We start from the raw sequence: 20531 nt of genomic DNA, 5'->3' as shown, positions 1-20531 counted from the left end.
ATACCAAGAATGTTATCTTCTCCGAAATATTACGAAGAAATTAAGCTCTTTTCAAAATACCTAATTTCCTTAAAATATATTAATTCTAATAAACATGAATTAGTCACGCTAATATCTCGGGCGAAGCCGAGATGGGGGACGCTAGTATTTAATAAAATTAAATTATTGTACTACTCTAATATTACATTCAAATTACGGCTAAACTCAAATTTTGGAACACACGAGTTATCGAATATGTTCCAAATCTTCACATATTCCAGTACTACATTCGAATATTGGTATACTTATTGTTAGAAGGCAACGCCCTAGCGGCACATAATAAATGAGAATGTTTCGCCGTATTATTAGGCCGTGTAATCTGCACTTGCGTAGTCGCGCACAATAGCTCGGGCGCAGTGTTATGCGCTGATTTGAATGGTACAATTCAAAGATTTTGAGTATACTGGTTGAAGTAACACACCAATTATGCACCCTTTATACACGTAAGATATTCTACGTTTATTAAAAAATATTCACTGATACTTCCAAAATAGCCGAACACAATTATGTTCGAAATTGACTAGAAATCACTAAAATTTCAAAACTTTTGCTCAAATGCGGCACGGGTTCCCTTTGTTCAATCACTTTGAAATTTTGCACATATCATTTTCTCACCAAGTGTCACAATTTAGGGCGGTAAGACAAAGAAAAGTTGGAAGCTGAAAAATACGGACCACCCTAACAGTTATACATCGAACAGTGGACAACCCCTTGGTATACAAGTATAAACATAAAATAGAGTCTAAACCGACTAGATCTTAGTGACTATAAAGTAACCAAACGTGTAGTTGCTAAGTGGCTAAATAACCCCGCCCCAAAAAAACTGAGCGGGCCTACGAAAGGGTCCACCGCATTGAAGTGCAGATTAGCATACCGCATAGCCCTGTTAATAGGGTCAATTGTATAATAAGAATATAACAGCAGCCTGTGGGCGAACAGAGGTTTTTTCCGCAACTGCCTCTTCGGAGCGTTGAAAGTAACTAACCCAACAAGGTCTGAGCAGTCTAACAAACCATTAATAATTTTAAACAACAGAACCATATCCGCCACCTGTCTGCGATCAGCAAGGGTGGTGATGTTTACGGATTTCAGAGCGGGGCTATCAGGGCTTGAATAGGTTTCGAAAATAACTGTTTCAAACTGTTATATAAAGGTTCTGAAAGAGTTATGAAGAACCTTTATTCGGAATAACCGTTATAAAGAACCTAAACTTCAGACTATATAAGTATAAGTTACGGTTCCTATACAACTCTATAACTTTTATTTTTTAGGTTCTATATAAGTTACAAAGGGATTATAGAACCGACTCTTGTAACGATTGTACAGAATTTTACAGTAAATTAAATCACAACATATTACAACTATAGATTACTCTGTGTAACCAAATTGTTTAAAAATTATTATAAATAAGTAAGCAAATATATATTATGTACACATTTGTACATATGTATACAAGTGATCCTTGCATACCGCCGAGTGTATACATATACATACGTACAAATGTGTACGTAATATATATTTGCTTACTTATTTATAATAGTTTTTAAACAATTTGGTTACACAGAGTAATCTATAGTTGTAATGTGTTGTGATTTCATTTACTGTAAAATTCTGTACAATCGTTACAAGAATCGGTTCTATAACCGCTTTGTAACTTATATAGAACCTAAAAAATAAAAGTTATAGAACCTAAAAAATAAAAATTATAGAACCTAAAAAATAAAAGTTATAGAACCTAAAAATTAAAAGATATAGAACCTAAAAAATAAAAGTTATAGAGCTATATAGGAACCGTAACTTATACTTATATAATCTGAAATTTAGGTTGTTTATAACGGTTATTCCGAATAAAGGTTCTTCAAACTCTTTCAAGAACCGAAATCTTTATAATAACGGTTTCAAGCTCTGGGGGCCATAGTCATGGTCGGTTCTGTCTATTAGATTACCAAGGACACGAACGACAAACCGAAAAAATTTATGAAATTATTCTACTCTCTTCATAAAGTTGGTTTTATACATTCAGTACAATCAGCTTTATCATTAAAACGGAAAACACTAAAATAACGAAGAAAAAGGACGAATAAAAAGATATAAAATACGGTTTAATTTTAGGAGTTGAGTTTTACTAATACTTTATGAAATATTGTGCTCGCAACTGCATAAGATTTGCTCAGCATTTAAAACGATTTACTTCGCTCCTTATTCGTTTCCTCCATTCTTGGAAAAACTTACTTATCTTCCTGAGTAAGACTAGAGTTCATCAATTCGTCTATCCTGCACCAATGTTCCGTCGGTATGATGGTTATAAAAAATTGCGAGAAATAGAGGAACGCGTACGTCACCCCGTACGGCAGCAACGACAACAAGAGTAACCACTGATATCTGCCATAATCGCCGACGAATGGCAGAATGTCATCAAACGTTTCCACCTTTGGCCTCAGAGCGGTCCTTTCGGTCGGCCCTACCGAATTGTGCAAGGTATTCGCGTCCTTCATTTCTCTGGAACAAAAAAAAATTAACCATTTCCCTCTCAGTATTTTCGATAACAATAAATTATTGCCTATATACGATACCGATTATACACTTGCGAATGCTCTTTTTTTGCGTCATTAAATCACGCAAACGTCATGTAAAACTTCACTGCCGCCGCTCAATGCTTTCACGTTGAAGACACCCGGCACAGAACTAATCTTTGTGAATGAAAGTATTGTTATCTCGCGGATTGCGCGTGTTAATGGGCATTACACAGTTCGACGTATGCAGATATCACAGCGAGCGAATATGAAGTCTCGCTCTGAGCCCATCTATCGCGAAAGCGTAAAACCCGAACGAATTTCGTCAGGCGCCAAAGAATGTGTTTCGACTCCTAACCCAGACCTATAATAATCCAAGGCGTTGCAATTGAGGCATTGGGAACGAAAACGGACTAAATCACATTTTTTTCGAAATTGAATTAGTAGCAGTAATGCGTTCCAATAGGCCGTACTACATAATCATATAAAATAGGAATTTTTTTTTCAATTTAAAACCATATGGAATACAAAATCACTTGTTGCGTTGAACTACTGTGGTGATATCTGACTTATTAAAATTAAATGGAAAATTAATTATAATTTCATTAGGAAATATTTCGAATTGTATCCAAAGCTAAAAATTATGACTGCACTGGCAACAACGCTTGCGAAACGAAGTGCTGTTGAAACCCTATTTCTTAAATCGCCCATTTCTCACTTTACCGAGGACTAGGGCCAGTCCGTTGTTGCTCTCAATGTCTCAATTGAGCGCAAGCATCGAGCAAAGTCCGAGCTGTCAAGCTCCTCTTCGCCTCTATTTCGATCTGTTAAACGATAGATTAAGCGTAAGTGTTTGTTCTTGTGCCTTCCAATTACTGCACCGGGATCAAGTGATTCGTGACACGCAACTCGCTAAATTGAATAGTAAGTAGAGACTGTTGTCTCAGCAATAGATTGCGAGACACGCAGTAACGTCGCCATATTGGACGGCCGTCGAGATAATCCGCGATGGAATGAACACTTTCACAACGTTCAATGTAATATTAATATAGACCATCGGAAAAATGTTAACCGAAGTGTAGACGAAACGAGTGTGGTATTATAATGCTCGTTATTTAGTTCATGGTTTAAGGTACAGACATGTGAAACGCCATTTTATTGAAATAGGCTTCGGTGAAAATTTGTGCAGGGTCAACTGTCTATTCAAAATTTGTACAACACTTTTCATCAGTGGGTATTGTTCGAAGTGAACCGTTGTATGTAATACAATAATATAATATAATTGCAACATACAGGGTGTTTCACTGCAGATGATAAACCTTGTAGGGGTGGGGGTGATTCTACAGGCCACGATAAAACGAAAATATAGAATTAAAGTTTTTAATAACGCACTTCGTTTTCAAGAAAATGGACTGTAATGTGTATGAGCTGTGCAAACGCGTATATCTCTCTGTATTAGGGCTGTTCGAGTAGGGGAGAGTAGGGTAAAACGGAACGGGTGGGTAGAACGGAACATCAATGTTTCTCTTAGATAAGAGCTGCGAATGAGTTCGTATCGCGTGACATGGGACCAAAGGGTCCTCACGGCCTAACCCAGACCTAACCCAGACCATATTAGACCCGTGCACGCGTTATTTTTCCGTTAAGAGAGTTGGACAAAATTCCGGTATCGACGTTTCAATATTTTGTTGTAATTTCGACCATTTTTCGGCACTTGGATTTCGCAAATTAATAACGGTAAGTACATCGTTGGATTCTATAGTCCTTACGCTACATTTTGACGTATTAAAAAGTTCTTTACCACACGCTGAAGTGTAAATATTAAATGTTTACTAAATGACTGCATGTAAAGGATGGGCCCATGAGGCCTGCACCAGCGCTGAAAAGGAAGATGATACATTTGTATGTGATTTTTGTTCATAAAATAATAAACAAACTGTATTAATCTATCCTTCTTTTACGATATTATATTTATATTTGATTATTTTCCGTAATTTTCATGTTATCTAGTAAAATATTTTTTCTTATATGTATAATACAAATTGTTGTCATATTTTATTTGTAATAGTTATGCCTAAAACATATATTTATAGTTTTTAACATAAATGAATACATTTTAAATCATAAAAATAAAGATTTTGTACGTTTACAGGGTCTTCAAGTGGGTGTTCCGTTTTACCCTACCACTTGAGCGAGGCGAAGATTTCAATACCTCCGGTAAATTTCATTTTCCGTCGTTCCCAAAGACTTTTCTTAACAATGGGTTTGATTTTCTTATAGTCTAAGGTGCATTAAAGACTCCCGTTGAAGTCCCGTGTCTTTTTCACCTTCCAATTTTATGTTATCACCCTCCAAAGTTAAGCGTTCCGTTTTACCCTACTCTCCCCTACTCGAATATTCGAGTAGCTTGAAATTCGGACCGAGCCGAGACTCGGTTTCCGACCCGAGCCGAGTACTCGAAAAAAACGACCGGCTCGAATAGAACCGAGTAGCTTGAATAGAAACGAGAACTCGAATTCTTTCGAGCGGCTCGAATAGAACCGAGAACTCGAATTTTTTCGAGCGGCTCGAAAAAAACTGAGCGGGCCGAAAGTACCGATTTTATATACTGGATAATGGTTTGTAATTATTATTATTATTATTATTATTAGTATTAGTATTATTATAGTATAAACGGGACAAAAAATAAATCCGATAGTTACAAAAATACATAAACGACGGCGCTAACAATGACTAGCACGTATTCAACTAAATTATCATCATAGATTTCATCTGCCCGTCTATATAACAAAGACCGGAACGAACTTCTAGAGAGACAAAAAGGATCCATGCCGTTAAAATGTTCATTAGCCACACTCGTGACGCGATTTATGGGGTCAACCGCGTAGTGGCGATATTTAGGTAATCTCGGAACGAATAGAGGCCTGGATCGCAAATGTCTCTGCGGTGTAATAAAAGAAACGCTGGGTATTAACGCAGAACAGTCTATGTGACCATTTAAGACATTATACGAAAACATCATATCCGCAATACGTCTAGGATCCAAGAGAGTAGGGATATTCAAAAGAGCCATAATAGGGCCATAATTATGGTCAGTACAGTCCATAGGCTTACCGAGAATACGAGCGGCAAACCTCAAAAATTTATGTTGGACCCTTTCAATCAAACTACTATATTTGCCATGCTTCGGGTTCCAGATAACAAGGGCAACATATAACAGTTTAATTGCATCTACATTCCTAAAATGCCTCGCGAATCTGGAAATGAATCCAAGGGTTCTTAATGCCTTACTAGTACAGCGCATGTAGTGGTTCCTGAAATCAAAGCATGGCACTATAGACACCCCCAGGTCAATCACCTCAGACACCTCTCTGAGAGTTTCGCCCGCTAGATTGTAAGGGAAGTTCACGCTACAAGCACCACGCACCGCCCTAAGCACCACACACTTAGATGTGTGGAGCCTTAAACTATTCCTATTGCACTATTGCACGAATCTATCCAAATCATTCCGCAGAATGACTGCATCCCGCTGGCAATGGATTGTTTTAAAAATCTTAAGGTCATCCGCATACAATACAAAATTGTTTCCTACAAATACTTCAGAAAGATCGTTAATAAACGCGTTAAAAAGCAACGGACCAAGGTGAGATTCCTGAGGAACTCCTGCGGAACTCCTGAGGTGACCTTTATCGGTGAGGAGAGACAGATAGATACACTTACAATTTGCTCCCGACCGGAGAGATAACTCTTTATCCACGATAACAGAGGCCCACAAAAACCCCAGGAAGACAATTTACTAAGTAGGATAGAGTGATCCACAGTGTCAAAGGCCTTTTGAAAATCTGTATACACTGTATCCACCTGCAGGCCGTCATCAAGGGCCTCGGTCACGAAACTCTGCTAAACAGCAAGATTAGTCGTCGTCGAGCGCCTCGGTACAAACCCATGTTGTTCAACACATAGGCAGTAAGCGACATAAGACGATAAGGACTTCGTTACAATCTCTTCGAATAATTTAGGCATTACCGATAGTTTACTTATAGGTCTATAGTTCGCCACATCCGCCCGATCCCCAGCCTTAAAAACTGACGTAACTGTCTATTCTTCCACGCCTTCGGAAACGTACCTCCCGCCACCGACGAATTAAAAATATTCCACAGAGGTCTCGAGAGAATAAAACTGCACTGCTTGAGGAACAGAGGGGGAATGCCATCGACACCAGATCCTCTCCTCGTATCAAGCGCATTCAGTTTATCAAAAATGTCCCCAATAGAGATGGTTAGAGTGTTGAGGATTAGGCCATTGGAAGAATTACAATTCACATCAGAGGCTAGGGACCAACCCGACGGAGAAGTATACACGGAACCAAAATATGTAGCAAAGAGATTGGCAACAGCAGGATGCGAGGACGCCGAGGAAGTACCGTGATGCATGTTGCTGGGGAGGCCACGAGTGCCACGCTTTGCATTTACGAAACTCCAGAAACTCTTGACATCACGCTGGACAGAATTTTCCACCCTTTCGACATAAGCACGATAGTCCTTCTTCATTAAAAACTTACATTGGGACCGAAGACTAGAAAAATTCCAATAGTCACAACGCGAATTAGAGACTTTAAACTCTTTAGGCGCCTTCTTCTTCTGGCGACTGAGGTACTTTAAGCGCGATGACATCCATCGTGGGAAGAGAGCGCGCCTTATCGTTCTTTGAGGGATATATGCCTCAATCACCGCATTAAGATGAGCGTACAGACGATCGACAGCTAAATCAGGATCGATCGCACGAGTGATAGAATCCCAGTCAACCGAATTTAAATAATTGATAACTTTAGGGTAATCACCGCACTTAAAGTCGTAATAGGAAGCACCAACTTTGCTTTGGTCACCAGATGGGGCTAATACACCTAATCGTAATATTAGCGGTGGATGATACGCATCCAGGGCTATAAGGTAATCAATGGAAATACCTACAGATACATCAAAATCATTCACAAAAATTAAATCTACCATGGCATCACTAGAGTTGAAGACAGTATTCACCTGAGCTAAGTTACAGTAACCATATCCCTCGCAAATGAGGTCAATAGCCGTTGACTCTGCCGAGGAAGCACCGGGTTTTTTAAAACACATTAGACTCTGTTCAGTAAGCCAGACATCATGGGGGAGATTAAAGTCACCTAATACACAAAGCCTATCCTCACCAAAATGTTGAAAAATATCCATAACAGACCCAACGTGATACTCGTAAAGAGCTGATTGAGACCCAGGTGGGAGATACAACGCGCTCAAAATTAAGTGAGTGGAACGAAGCCGCACTCGCACAAAGAGCTGCTCCAGATCGTCACGCTTAGGGTCAATCAAAGAGCATGGTAGAGTATTCCTGACAGCTATGAGAACCCCCACCCCTGGAAAAGTCACTCGTGAGATGTGATCTGTCTTTACGGAAAACATTAAAGTCATGTAAGCCTAACTCAGGTGACGAAATCGAAGAGTTAAGCCAAGTTTCGGTTAGGATTATGATATCGAAACGGGCTGCTGATGCCAAAATAGCTAACTTCAATTCGTCTAGTTTAGTCCTAAGCCCTCTTACATTTTGGTAGTACACTATAGGACTACTTAATGGTTTTTTGTCGCAGATATTATTATTATTATTTCGACTTTATTTAATTTCAATAGTTAGAGAATACTTTCATTTGCAGTTTACATTTCAATCACTCGCATTATTACTGCGGCCTCGCATTTACAACCCCTGGCAATAAGTTTGGAACCAAACGCAAAAATACGAAATTAACGAGAAACACCAATAGTTTTTATGTATAATATGGAACGGTATATATATGAAACACGTGGTAATGCTAAATTGGTCTATTTTAAAGTAAAAGCACCAAAAATAATTGAGAATTTTGTTTATTATATAATACAAAATATGGAAGAAACAAAATGAGTCTGGGAAATAAGTATGGAACCGATGTTCTGGAAAAAAGTATGTAACATTATGAATTTGCAAAGAAATTAACAATAATTGATTTAATATTTATATTACCTAGTATTTTGTGACGTTCCCACGTGCACGTATCACAGCTTGTATACGTTTTGGCATCGATGTAATCAAGTTTTCACACTGTGATGGCAAAATTTGTTTCCATGACAGCTTAATGGCTTCCAAAAGTTCATTTTTATTTTTTGGTTTTTTTGTCGCGTATAAATTGTTTCCAAAGTGCCCACAAATTTTCGATTGGACTTAAATCTGGGCTGTTTGCTGGCCATTTTATGGTTCGAAAGCCTTTTTGTTGAAGGTAGTTTTGAACTATTTTGCTTCGATGACAACTTGCATTGTCATGTTGAAAATAAAAATCATCCGAATCCTCGAACCACTGATCTAAACTCGGTATTAAAAAGTGTTCTAATATATGAATATATACTTCAGAGTTCAAAATTTTTATACAAAATGCATATTTGTCCAACTCCTTGAGCTGTCATACAGCTCCAGACCATATACGACTTTGGATATTTTATTTTAAAATTCAAACAATCTTCACTAAATTTTTCAATTGATGTTCTCCACACGAAGTGTCCTGCATCATCTCCTCCTCCGATGAATACACGCGATTCATCGCTGAAAACAACTTTACTCCAATCTTCTGTAGTCCAATGCGCATACTTCTTACACCATTCTAAACGTTTCTTTTTGTGTTCCTCAGTGAGAAATGGCTTTGTCTTTGCTTTGCAGAAAGAATACCCCATTTTTTCATTAATTTCGCGAGATGTGGCTCTTCTCATTTTCTTTACGATCTGTCTTAATCGTCTGTCATCTCTTCTTGAAGTTGAGCGCGGACGTCCGCCTCTTTTGCGATTCACCACACTGCCCGTCTCGTTAAATTTTCCTTTTATTTTACTTACTGCACTTCGGCTACAATTCAAGATTTCAGCTACTTTTTGCCGAGTATTACCTTCTTTCAATAATGCAATTATGCGTAACTTTAAATCGTTAGCTAAATGTTTGCGTGGCGGCATGTTTTATTCATTCGACTTGCTTGGTTCCTGTCTCAAAAGAGTATTGAAAAGAGAATAATGAAATGAAAACCATCAAGTAACTAACTAATATGCATGTACAAATGTCAGAAAATACTAGCTAATATAAATACTGAAAAAATTATTGTTAATCACTTTGCAAATTTATATTGTTCCATACTTATTTCCCAGACACATTTTGTTTCTTCCATATTTTGTATTCTATAATAATAAAAATTCTTAATTATTTTTGGTGCTTTTACTTTAAAATAGACCAATTTAACATTACCACGCGTTTCATATATATACCGTTGCATATTATACATAAAAAATATTGGTGTTTCTCGTTAATTTCGTATTTTTGCGTTTGGTTCCAAACTTATTGCCAGGGGTTGTGTAATATTAATGCTATTGCGATGCTTGACTGAGAAAAATTTAATTAACAATTTTAAATTGTAAATAAGACATAGTTCTAATTATTGAACGATAGATTATGTATGAGTTTAATCGGTATACAGTCTACTATATCGAATGAACGTCAACAGAATACTCAGCGTAAGAGACGCTTTCAAGGTAGCGATTAGAATGTTAATGTGACTGTGACAACTGAAGAGAGAAAGCATTAAGGGTGTATTGGACCTATCTTCAAAATGGTATCAAGTTGATGAAAATTTGTGAGATTGTTCTTTCTAATCTTCCTGATATGCTCCAAAAATTTTAAACAAATTCACTGAATGACTGCTGAGTTATAACGATTTTAATTTTCACTGATTTTACACGTACTCTTATGGAAAGAGACGACCTTTACAGATAAAACAGCTGAAAAAATGTTGAAGAAATTGTACCAAAGTTTTCAATTTTTTTTTACATGTAGTATATGGGTAGATGAAAATATCTGCCAAGTTTCAATTGTTTTCACTGCACCGTTTTAAAGAAATAAATTATTACTTGAGAAAATTATGAATTCAGGGCAGTTTCACTGTCAAAAGTTTAGCAAATAATACTTGAGAAAGCATTTGTAAAGTGAAAAATACCTTCCTAGGAGTAAAAATAAGACTCCAACTGTCGTTCGAGTTCCTTGCATCTAGATTTACTATGCGTAACACGAAGATATTCAAGTATTTCAAGTTTCATATACCCAGCCAGACAATTTACAGCAAATTTGCGTAAAGTTTATCGAATATCAAATCACGTATTGCAACAATGTTATGCGCTTTGTGAGTGCTCACCTTGGCGTTAAATTTAAGACATGTAACGATGCAATTAGAACAGAAAATATTGTAGCAATCTTTATACACTCGATGAGGATATTCTGTTCAGGTCATATTTGAATCATATTTGAGTCATGACGTGCTGCTAATATTTACACAAAATCAAAAATTATCCGATCATTCTCGAAAGCGGATTGCGAACGTTCCCGCGTCAGACCGTCATTTATTTACCTTATATTTGTGCAAAATTTACCTACAGTTGTGCATTGAAAAATAGGGATCATATTTGAGTCACATTTGCAGCAATCAATGCAGCAATCAATGCAGCACGCAATGATTGCAAATTGCCATCATCACTTTACATTATATTTACAACATATGTTTTAGTCATATTTAGTAAATTAACATGATTCTAACGATGTAGCAATATTGATCAAACATGTAGTAAATGTATTGGTTCATTGCATGGTCAAGAATTTAACTCATGATACGATGTAAAATTTGGGTAAATTTGATGTTATATATTCATTCAAACAGAAGTTACTGTACATTGCTTCAAATTTCCGATAAATTCATTTCGGCATCTCAGGACGATCTCATGAATTCACTTTAAAGTCTATCTGGGTATTTTTGTCTAATATTGAACGTCCGACACATCCTTAAGTAACTATATTATGCTCGCAATTGCAATTAAAAAATATTATATAATGAAATTTAGGCTTTTTCAACCATCTCCGTTGTATTTAAACATACTGGAAAATAATAGTAACGAAAATTATATAGTTTTGAGAGTGAACAATTTAGTGATTACTCTAAAAGGTTAAACCAATTTTCCCAAGCTTATCAGTATTTATTGAGATACTTGCAGCAGTTAAAATTCAAATATGAAGATACAAGCTGATATTTACACTGGTTAAAACAATTAAGCATGGCGTTTCTGAAAAATTGGGCAAAACGGATTCGACATCGAAAGATCAAAAACTGCACTATATATATTAAGTAGACTATAGCGTGGCTTCGTAATAGACTCGCGATATAGATAATAGCACTACAAACAATTAACAAATAAAACTACACCGCACAATCGTAGAGAATACACTCTACGAGAAATTAAAAGTGATTTCCAGCAACACTTGTATTTTTCCTCAGTTGCCCCATAAACAGTCCACGTAATCCTCGAACAATACTTGTTGCAATAAAAACAGAAGCTGTGATAATACGTCGCCGTTTTCTTTATGAAAACATTGTTCCTCACAGTTCCCCACGAGGAATAATCTATGCCGTTAGATACAGGGAATATTCATTCCTCTTACATCTTTTACAAATCATGTGAAATTCACTGCTCGTTCATTTAAATTGAAATGAAACCGTAGATTCTTCATTTTGGAGTTGTTAAACGGAACCACGAATTTCGACAGTTCGACACACTCGAGAAAAACAGAGATCTCTCGCGACTTACTGTGCCCCGATGAAAAGAAGTCCGTCAAGAAACTCTAGAGCCGGAATATCAGGTCCGAATAGTACATCCCTATTGGCCGGCGCGACAGCGTCGACGAATAACAAAGCAAGCAAACGGAACACGGGCGGCGGGAGCCAATGCGAGCGAAGGACCCCTCTTGCCCCTGCGACATGTCAACCGACTTCTTTCCATCGGGCCACAGTACGTGTGAAGAACAAAGGTTTGTTCGAACTATCTTTGAAACCTCACAATCGTGTGTGCGATTGTCGATCATCCTTCCAGACGAAGCCTCAAACTACCCTTTGCGCCTTCACCCGTTTCTCCTCGCTATCCTGCTTCTGGAAATACGTCGCGAATTGGGGGAGGTGACGACGCTTAATTGGCCAAAACCAAAATCTTTTGGCGTTGCTCCAAGTACAATCGATTCCCAATTGTGCGATGCGTAACGGAAAATATTCACGGGCACAAACGGATCACCTTGCTTTGTAGAACGTTGGCATTGAGGGGGTCAGAGGATCTTCCCGACTCGCGCGACAACGGCGATCGCCGCTAATTAGTACCAATTAACGACTGGAACGATGAAAACCCTGGGGCAAATAGCCTGCCGCGTACTCACATTGATTCGCTCGGATGTCCGTTATCGAGCCAGAGGATTCTGTTGTCACTGAGTCGTGAGCATCTCTATCCACGTTCGACCACGATCCCGGAAATGAGAAGCGTGCAATTAGATAGACGATTAACGCGGCGCGGCTTTCCTCGCGAACGGGAAAGGAGTGACGCGTCCGTAGCTCACGAGGCCTTGCACAAATATGAAGGGGAAACCGGCTCGTGTGTCGCTGATATAGAAGCTTGCTTGACGAAGACGAACGCGATACTCGATGACACGCGTTTGCCAATAGAGAACAAGCGGGGACAGAGAGGATCGAAGAAGAACAGACGGAGAGGTAGAGTCGATGTCTGGCAAACAGATACACACGTAATTTCGCACGCTTCTCGAATCGCGACCGTCGACGGCCACGTGCCCCATTGCCACCGTTCGTAGTACGTAAATTCCGTTTCATCTCAAGTAGGGGAGACCGGGGCTGAAAGTTCCGATTTCGGGAAAACATAAAATATGACTGGAAAATAATGTAGATATTCTCTTCGCTATTCACTAATTTCTTGTTAAATTTATTATATTTTATTATTTTAAGCTTGTATTTAATATACTGTAATAGGTTTTGGATATACTTCCGAATGGCCCCAGTGGCCGATCGACGCGAGGCTTGAAGGGATGGGTGGGGAGGGGGTGTGGACCCTAAATCTAAAATTATAGCTTCGGGAAATTATTAGTTTTCGAAATGTTAATAAAAAATTATTGTTAATTTTTTTTTACAAATTATTTTTTTGAATTGCATATACGTAGCTCTAACGGGGTTGGCCTAACTGGCAGCTCTCTGAACCCCGGGACGGTGCATGGTTGTAGTGGAATGCGTCCCTGAGGCGCTGTTGCCATTTTACCTGTTCGCGCGAGCGCCGGTTGCGGGAGGGAACGCTGACCCTGTACTTTCTTGCTTCGACGAATATAATAGGTCTGTCAAGAGCAGACCAAGAATTCTGGAAGGAGAATAAGTTTGTATAAACCGTCCGTCCTGTTCATAAGTTATGTAGAAAAGGAGCCACACGATTTCTCAAACTAGTAAAAAATTAAAAACCGATAGCGTTCCTGTTTCTGGTCAAATTTGCTAGGGGTTGTGGGGGAGCCCGGAAATTCAGAAAATTTTGAAACTTGGTGTGCAAATAGAGTAATTCATCCGTAACACAAACCTACTTTCTGTTGGTGCCGTAGTATAGTTGTAAAGGGTGAAATCACCCCTTGATAAAAACACAGTATTTTCTTTTTCGTGCAATATCTCGAGAACGGTGAGAAATATCGAAAAGAAGTTTAAACAAAAGTTACGCCCTTTTTTATCTACAAAACCGTGTAACAATAATTTTCGAAAAATCAATATTTTTAAAGTTACCCCCACCACCAACCCTTAAAATTAAGTTTTTGTATTTTGTAAATATATGCCGAAATACTTCTGGATAATCTCTTTTCATACATATATATAGTTTATGTGTTATATTTTTTTTGCAAACAAATAAAACTTCTATTATCGAATTTGAAGTCCGTTTTAGCAGTTTTCATTTATAGAATTGTTTCATAAAGTATTTAAGTTATTATTTATATAAATTTTAGACAGCTTTCAAATATTTAAAGAAGACAGTACGTACCTACAATTGCATCAAAGATAAAACTCATTAAAACTAATCAATGACGTATATGAATCATAATAACAGCTCATACATGTATTAGTTGAAGTGTAATCTTATTCGACTAATTTGGAAAAGATACGGTAAATAAGACATTGTATGAAGATTTACAATTACTTTGTAAAATATGTGTGTTACCATTAAATGACGCAAAATCCCATGACGCCGGGCCTTCTGATTTGCATAATGCGTTTGTGCGTATACATATTTATATATTAATAAATTCAGTGTATATTCAGGACGTACTTTTGAACACCAACTTTAGAAAGGTAAATGCTGATATGTACGTGTACGTAGTGTATACTAATGCCAGTACTCAATATTAAAATTATAGTATCTTCTAAGCGGCCATGGCCGTGATGGAAACACCGGTTCCCGTAAGATCACCGAAGTTAAACATCACGGGGCGGCGTACTGGGGAAAGATGGGTGACCATCACCTGTCTCCCGGTGCGTCGCTGCTGCTGGGACCCGAAGGAGACAGGGGGGAAGAAGGAAAAAAAATGACTATCGTTCGTTGGGCAATATAAGCGAAATGCTTGAAACGCCATCCTGTGTGTTAGAAACACACAGGAAAACAAAAAATACAAATACAAATAGTATCTTCTAAACCAGGGATGCACAGGGAATCTGCCCTAGGGGAGTCGGTGTGCCCGCGGACGCGACGGATGAGACCGCGGTATGCTCATTGTTAGTCCCCACTTCTTCGTAAAAGGTCTCGTGGTGGGGAACTCTATGACTACAGAGACTGTATGCCCGTTGCAACTACAAGCATACTCCCGATAGATGTACAAGACCAAACGAAACCGTACAGAATTTTATATTACATGCAGAAAGTTAATTTTAACAAATTCGCATACTTAAATTTGAACATTTTTATTTAATGATATCTAATAACATGTATACATACACAGTGGACCACGAAAGTATTGGGACACCCTATAAAACAGAATAACTTTTTTAAAATATACTTAGAAAGCAAAATATATCTTTCTTACATATTCACATTTTCTTAAGGGGTTTCCGTAGTTTGGTGCTCTGAAAATAAGGCACATTTTGGGGAATTTCTTAGAAGAAACCAAACTTTGTACATTTATTAATTGACATTTGCAAAACGTGTTCAAATTTTTGTATATAATAATAGTAATTTTGTTCAGTTATAGTGGTAGTAGTAAGAGGGGTTTTGAAAAAAAGTTTGTTGCTGGCGGACATGATTCTGGCTATTGTATTCATCAGAAATAAAACACGTAAAATTTGTCTTAATCTATAATGAGCGTGGTTATCGTGTGAACTAGAATGAAGTAATAATTTGCAAAAGTCCAATTTTGCAACACAGAAAACTAGCAAAAGCTTTTCCCAAAAATTAAAGTTTTCGTTTGAAATGCTACAATTTTTGTGTTTTTCAACATTTTACAGTCATTCTAGGTCATACGAAGTGCTTTATTTTCAGAGCATCAAATTAGGGAGACCCCTTGAGCAGCCTGTGTATGACACACACAAACGCTCCGCTGACCGCTCCCACTATACTCTAGCTTAGGCCTGTCCACGGATTTGCTCGCACGAGCAACCGCGAGTTGCTCTTCGCTCTTGAAGGCACCGAGCCAGGCCCTTTGCGCCCCTCAAGAGCGAAAGGTCCCAATGGTGGGGCACAACCGTCGTTCTTGCCTTCGCTCGCAACCAGTGATGCCAGAACCGTGGGTTTTCGCCCACGGGCGCTACCCCCACTCTATGACCAAGCGTACCCCCTCCTAGCACCTGTACCGCACCACACAAGCGTACCCTACCTTCTGTCCGTGTGCCGTACGCGCTGCCTGGTCCGGCGCTCTTCGCCGGGAATTCATTTCACCGAGGTTCAAAACCCGATGCGGAGGATTCTACTTTTTTCATTAATTATTCTCTTTCTATATTCTCAGTTAAATAAAAACTTGAAAACTATTAACTTACAAAGCATTTTCGCAGATGGCTAATGACGATGTTAGTCTTCTGCATTTTTTATACATAAACAGAGATTTAATATTATACATAAATAAGATTTATTTCTGTTTATGTATAAAAAAGGCGGAAGAGCAACATCGTACATTAGCCATTTGCGAAAATGCTTTGTAAATTAACAGTTTTCAAGTTTTTGTTCTACTGAGAATATAGAAAGAGAAGTTAGAGAATAATTAATGAAAAAGGTAGACTCTTCGCACCGGGATTTGAACCCCGGATTTTCTGTTTGCGATCCAAGCTCTAGGATCTCGGTGAAATAAATTCTAGGCGGAGAGCGCCGGCCAGGTAGCGCGTACGGTACACGAATATAGGGACGGGTATGCTTGTGTGGTGCGGTACAGGCGCTAGGAGGGGGTACGCTTGGTCGTAGAATGGAGGTACGCATGCTCATAGAGTGGGGGTAGCGCCCGTGGGCGAAAACCTACGGTTCTGGCATCACTGCTGGACGGGCCTGCTCTACCTGCTCCCCACTCCGTTGACGGAGTCGCTTGCCCTTGAACGGACTCGGAGCTCGAGCCCGAGTCGAGTTCGAATGTGCTCCCGCACCCTGAGAGGGGATGGTTGAGCATACCTGTTCTAAACTAATGATTTTTCGCCATAATGGCTTCCACCGATTAGTGCGATAAAAAATATATGATTCCTTTATAAAAACACAGTTGTTTTCACATCAGATAATGTGCCCGCTCAAACCATTTCACTTTTCTCTGACACCTTTTTTTTAAGTTCAACGAAACCTCGAAGAGGTTTCGAAGATGCATATGCGTATACATATATACTACTAGTGGGATAGGTAAATAAAATTAATTTACAATAAAGTTATACATATTCAATTTAATTATAACATTATAGCAGTTTTCATTAATAATATGGTTGCATGAAGCAGTATTTAAACATTTGAATTCTCTTTTTATGCATGCTGTGCACCCTACAAATACTAAGAAAATTTTCGTGCATGCTTTTCATTTCTAATACATAGAAATCTACAAGATTTTGTAACTCGTTGGGGTGCGTTTCTAGATATTCGCTTTTAACCCAAGCTTATTGGAAGCGGTTTTTGAATGTGGGCGAAGAAAGTTGGTTGTGGGTTAATGACTGCAATTTAATTATTTAATTAGAGATTTATTTTTCTACAGAAAATTTTTAAGACTATTTATATGTATAAAAAAGGTTATCCAAAGGTATTTCTATATATATATATTTGAAAGGCTGGTGATGTGCATAACTTGAAACGCATGCATCTTTCGAGAATTAATTTTACGTCAGTTTTGTAAATATAAAAAAGGGTAATTATTGTTCATAAAAAGGTCCACCTCACCGATTACGATGATTGTTAAATATGTTATGAAACTCAACATTCTGAATTACTTATCCCCAGGGCTTGAAAACTGTTATAATATCGATTTCGGTTCTCCAAACGGTTATGAAGGACCTTTATTCTGAATAACTGTTATGAAGAACCGAAATTTCCAACTATTATCTGTTTCGGTTACGTAATATCTGTTCCATAACCGTTATTTTTTCGGTTCTATATCGATTCCGAAACGGTTCTAGAATCTATTCTTGTATCGACTTTTCCCTAAATGATATCATTAATTATTGTAGCTGCAGATTACTGTATATGTGTATATTTTTTACAAAATCCTTAAAGAAATTTTTTTTTAAAAAGAAGTAAAACCGACTTCGAAAAAATAAAAATGCAATAAAAAGTAAAATATAATTTAATCCCTTATTTAATCTACAACTCTCATCTTTTTTAGGTCGGCGCCAGATTTACACAGTGAAAATGATGAGACGCCGACTTAAAAAATATGAGAGTCGTAGATTAAATAAGGGATTAAATTATTTTTTACTTTTTAGTGCATTTTTATTTTTTTTAAGTCGGTTTTATTTTTTTGTCTTTTCAGTTTTATATGTATTGACACAACATGCTTAGGAGATATACGTTTACGTACATAACATAATAATAATAATTAGGTGACAATAGTCTTTATTATTAACCAGTACTGCCAAAGTATTGGGCCAATATTGATGCAGTGTAGAACGGGACCACCGGGGCATCGTCCTCTTTCGAATAAAAAAAAGAACATCAAAATCGGTCCATATGCTGAGGAGTTATATGCGGTGACAAACATAAAAAAAAATACATAGGGATCGAATCTATAACCTCCTCCTTTTTTAAGTCGGTTAAAAAGAAGAAACATTTATACATATCAGTGATTTCTAATAAAGCGTTGAAATAAATAAATCAGCTACATATTTTTTCATTCACACACACTATAGATATTATTTAGAATAGGAAGTTAAAAGTTTCTCCTGTTTCTATAAGGATTTTGTAAAAAAAAAACAAACACATATACAGTAATCTGCAGCTACAATAATAAATGATATCAATTAGGGAAAAGTCGATACAGGAATTGATTCTGAAACCGTTTCTGAACCAATATAGAACCGAAAAAATAACGGTTATGAAACCGATATGAGGTGGGAAATAGGAACCGTAACTGAAACAGATAATAGTTGGAAATTTCGGTTCTTCATAACAGTTATTTGGAATAAAGGTTCCCCATAACCTTTTTAATAAGAACCTTTATATAACAGTTTTAAACAGTTAATTTCGGAACCGTTTCAAGCCCTGCTTATCCCTATACATATAACCACCGCACGGCTTTATTTTCCGAGATATCCATGAAAAACTGCGCTACTATTCAATGAATTTTGCGTAAACACACGCGTTTGTGGCAGCGTATGCGTCAGCATGGGACGACCGCTTATCTACTGTTTCTATAAATACATCGCGGTCGTCGAAAACAAAACAAATGATGAGGCTGGTGAAGTACTTGGTTGGGGTTATGTAGATTAGTTTAACGGTCCCCTGTGAAGGGACTGCCAACTTTTGAGAGGTTTCAGATAAAAAAAAAGTATTTCAGAAACATATTCTCGAAACACGAGTTGTTGGTTCAAATCCCAATGACCATCCATTTTTTAAACACATTTTTTTATTTTTTAACCAATCTGAACCCCAACCAACTACCGATTGCTGTACTTGCTCATGCCGTGACACATGTATACAGATCGCGCAATATAACTTTACCTCCGAGCGGCGGCTGGGTTGGCCGTGTCGTAACACTGAGGTTATTTCGACGTGCGATACGAAAAGTGGCACGTTTCAATTTTCTTACGAAAAACAGCACGTTTGCCTTCGTTGTTATGAAAACTAGCACGTTTCGTCTTTCGCTGCGAAAACTAGAACGCGTGAGCGGTTTGCCACGAAAAGTAGCATGTTCCGTTTGTAGCGACAAAAAGCAGCACATCTGCATGGTTATGAAACATCGAGCGCGTCAACGTAAATACCTTCCGACGCGATTTTTATTTAGTACTAAGTCGGTAATTTATTAAACATTAAAATACCGTAATTAAATTATGTAGATTAAAATTTTCATACGTGTTTCCTTTTGGAGATTAAATGGAGTTATCATTTATTAAATAATATTTTCAAAAGTTAAATTGTTCGATGCAAAATGCGCTTCAACAATTTGAACTAACCACGCGCCGAAACGTGATAGTGTCTACAGTAGAACCCAAAACGTGCTATCCTTCGTGGTAAAACAGGACAATGTGCTAGTTTTCGCCGCAAAGTACGAAATGTGCTATTCTTCGTGGCTAAGCAGTCAAATATGTTAGTTTTAGTGGCGGAAGACGAAATGTGCTAATATTCGTCAGAAACGATGAAATGTGCTTCTTCTCGTGGCAAACTGAAGCGTGCTGTTTTTCGTAAGAAAAATGAAACGTGCTACTTTTCGTAACGCACATCGATTTGGTTATTCCTCGTTTAATACTTATTTAATTTATTAGTTAAAACGATTTTACATTCGCAGGTTCTTACACTCGACAGTTTCATTTTACGAATGCCTTTTCGTCTCCTGAGGGCTCCTATTTAAAGGAGATTTTCCTTAGGGGTAGGTGGAGGATTGTGAGGGGGTAGGAGCTTTCTCCTATCGGTCTTGGGCCTGAAG

General features: G+C 37.8%; 2 protein-coding genes across 2 annotated transcripts in view; both read right to left on the bottom strand.

Moving 5' to 3' along the window:
• LOC143371636 (carcinine transporter-like) overlaps positions 1-13126 on the bottom strand; it is a 38499-nt gene extending 25373 nt beyond the window's left edge. The window contains exons 1-2 of the mRNA XM_076817047.1: positions 12849-13126; positions 2272-2538 (exon numbers count right to left, since the gene is read on the bottom strand). Of these exons, the coding sequence (XP_076673162.1) occupies positions 2272-2534 (263 nt within the window). The 5' untranslated portion in view covers positions 2535-2538; positions 12849-13126. The remainder of the gene's footprint in view (positions 1-2271; positions 2539-12848) is intronic.
• Positions 6590-8011, bottom strand: LOC143371199 (uncharacterized). Its single transcript, XM_076816150.1, has one exon. The coding sequence runs from the start codon at positions 8009-8011 to the stop codon at positions 6590-6592; it is 1422 nt and encodes a 473-aa protein (XP_076672265.1).
• Positions 13127-20531: the final 7405 nt, after the last annotated feature.

Source organism: Andrena cerasifolii, chromosome 7, assembly GCF_050908995.1.
Source record: "Andrena cerasifolii isolate SP2316 chromosome 7, iyAndCera1_principal, whole genome shotgun sequence".
NCBI lineage: Eukaryota > Metazoa > Arthropoda > Insecta > Hymenoptera > Andrenidae > Andrena > Andrena cerasifolii.
Note: the sequence above shows the minus strand (reverse complement) of the source record. Positions and strands in the feature narration are given on the sequence as shown.

Coding starts and splice junctions, on each gene's coding strand:
- LOC143371199 (XM_076816150.1), bottom strand. CDS start 8,011: ATGACTTTAATGTTTTCCGTAAAGACAGATCACATCTCACGAGTGACT.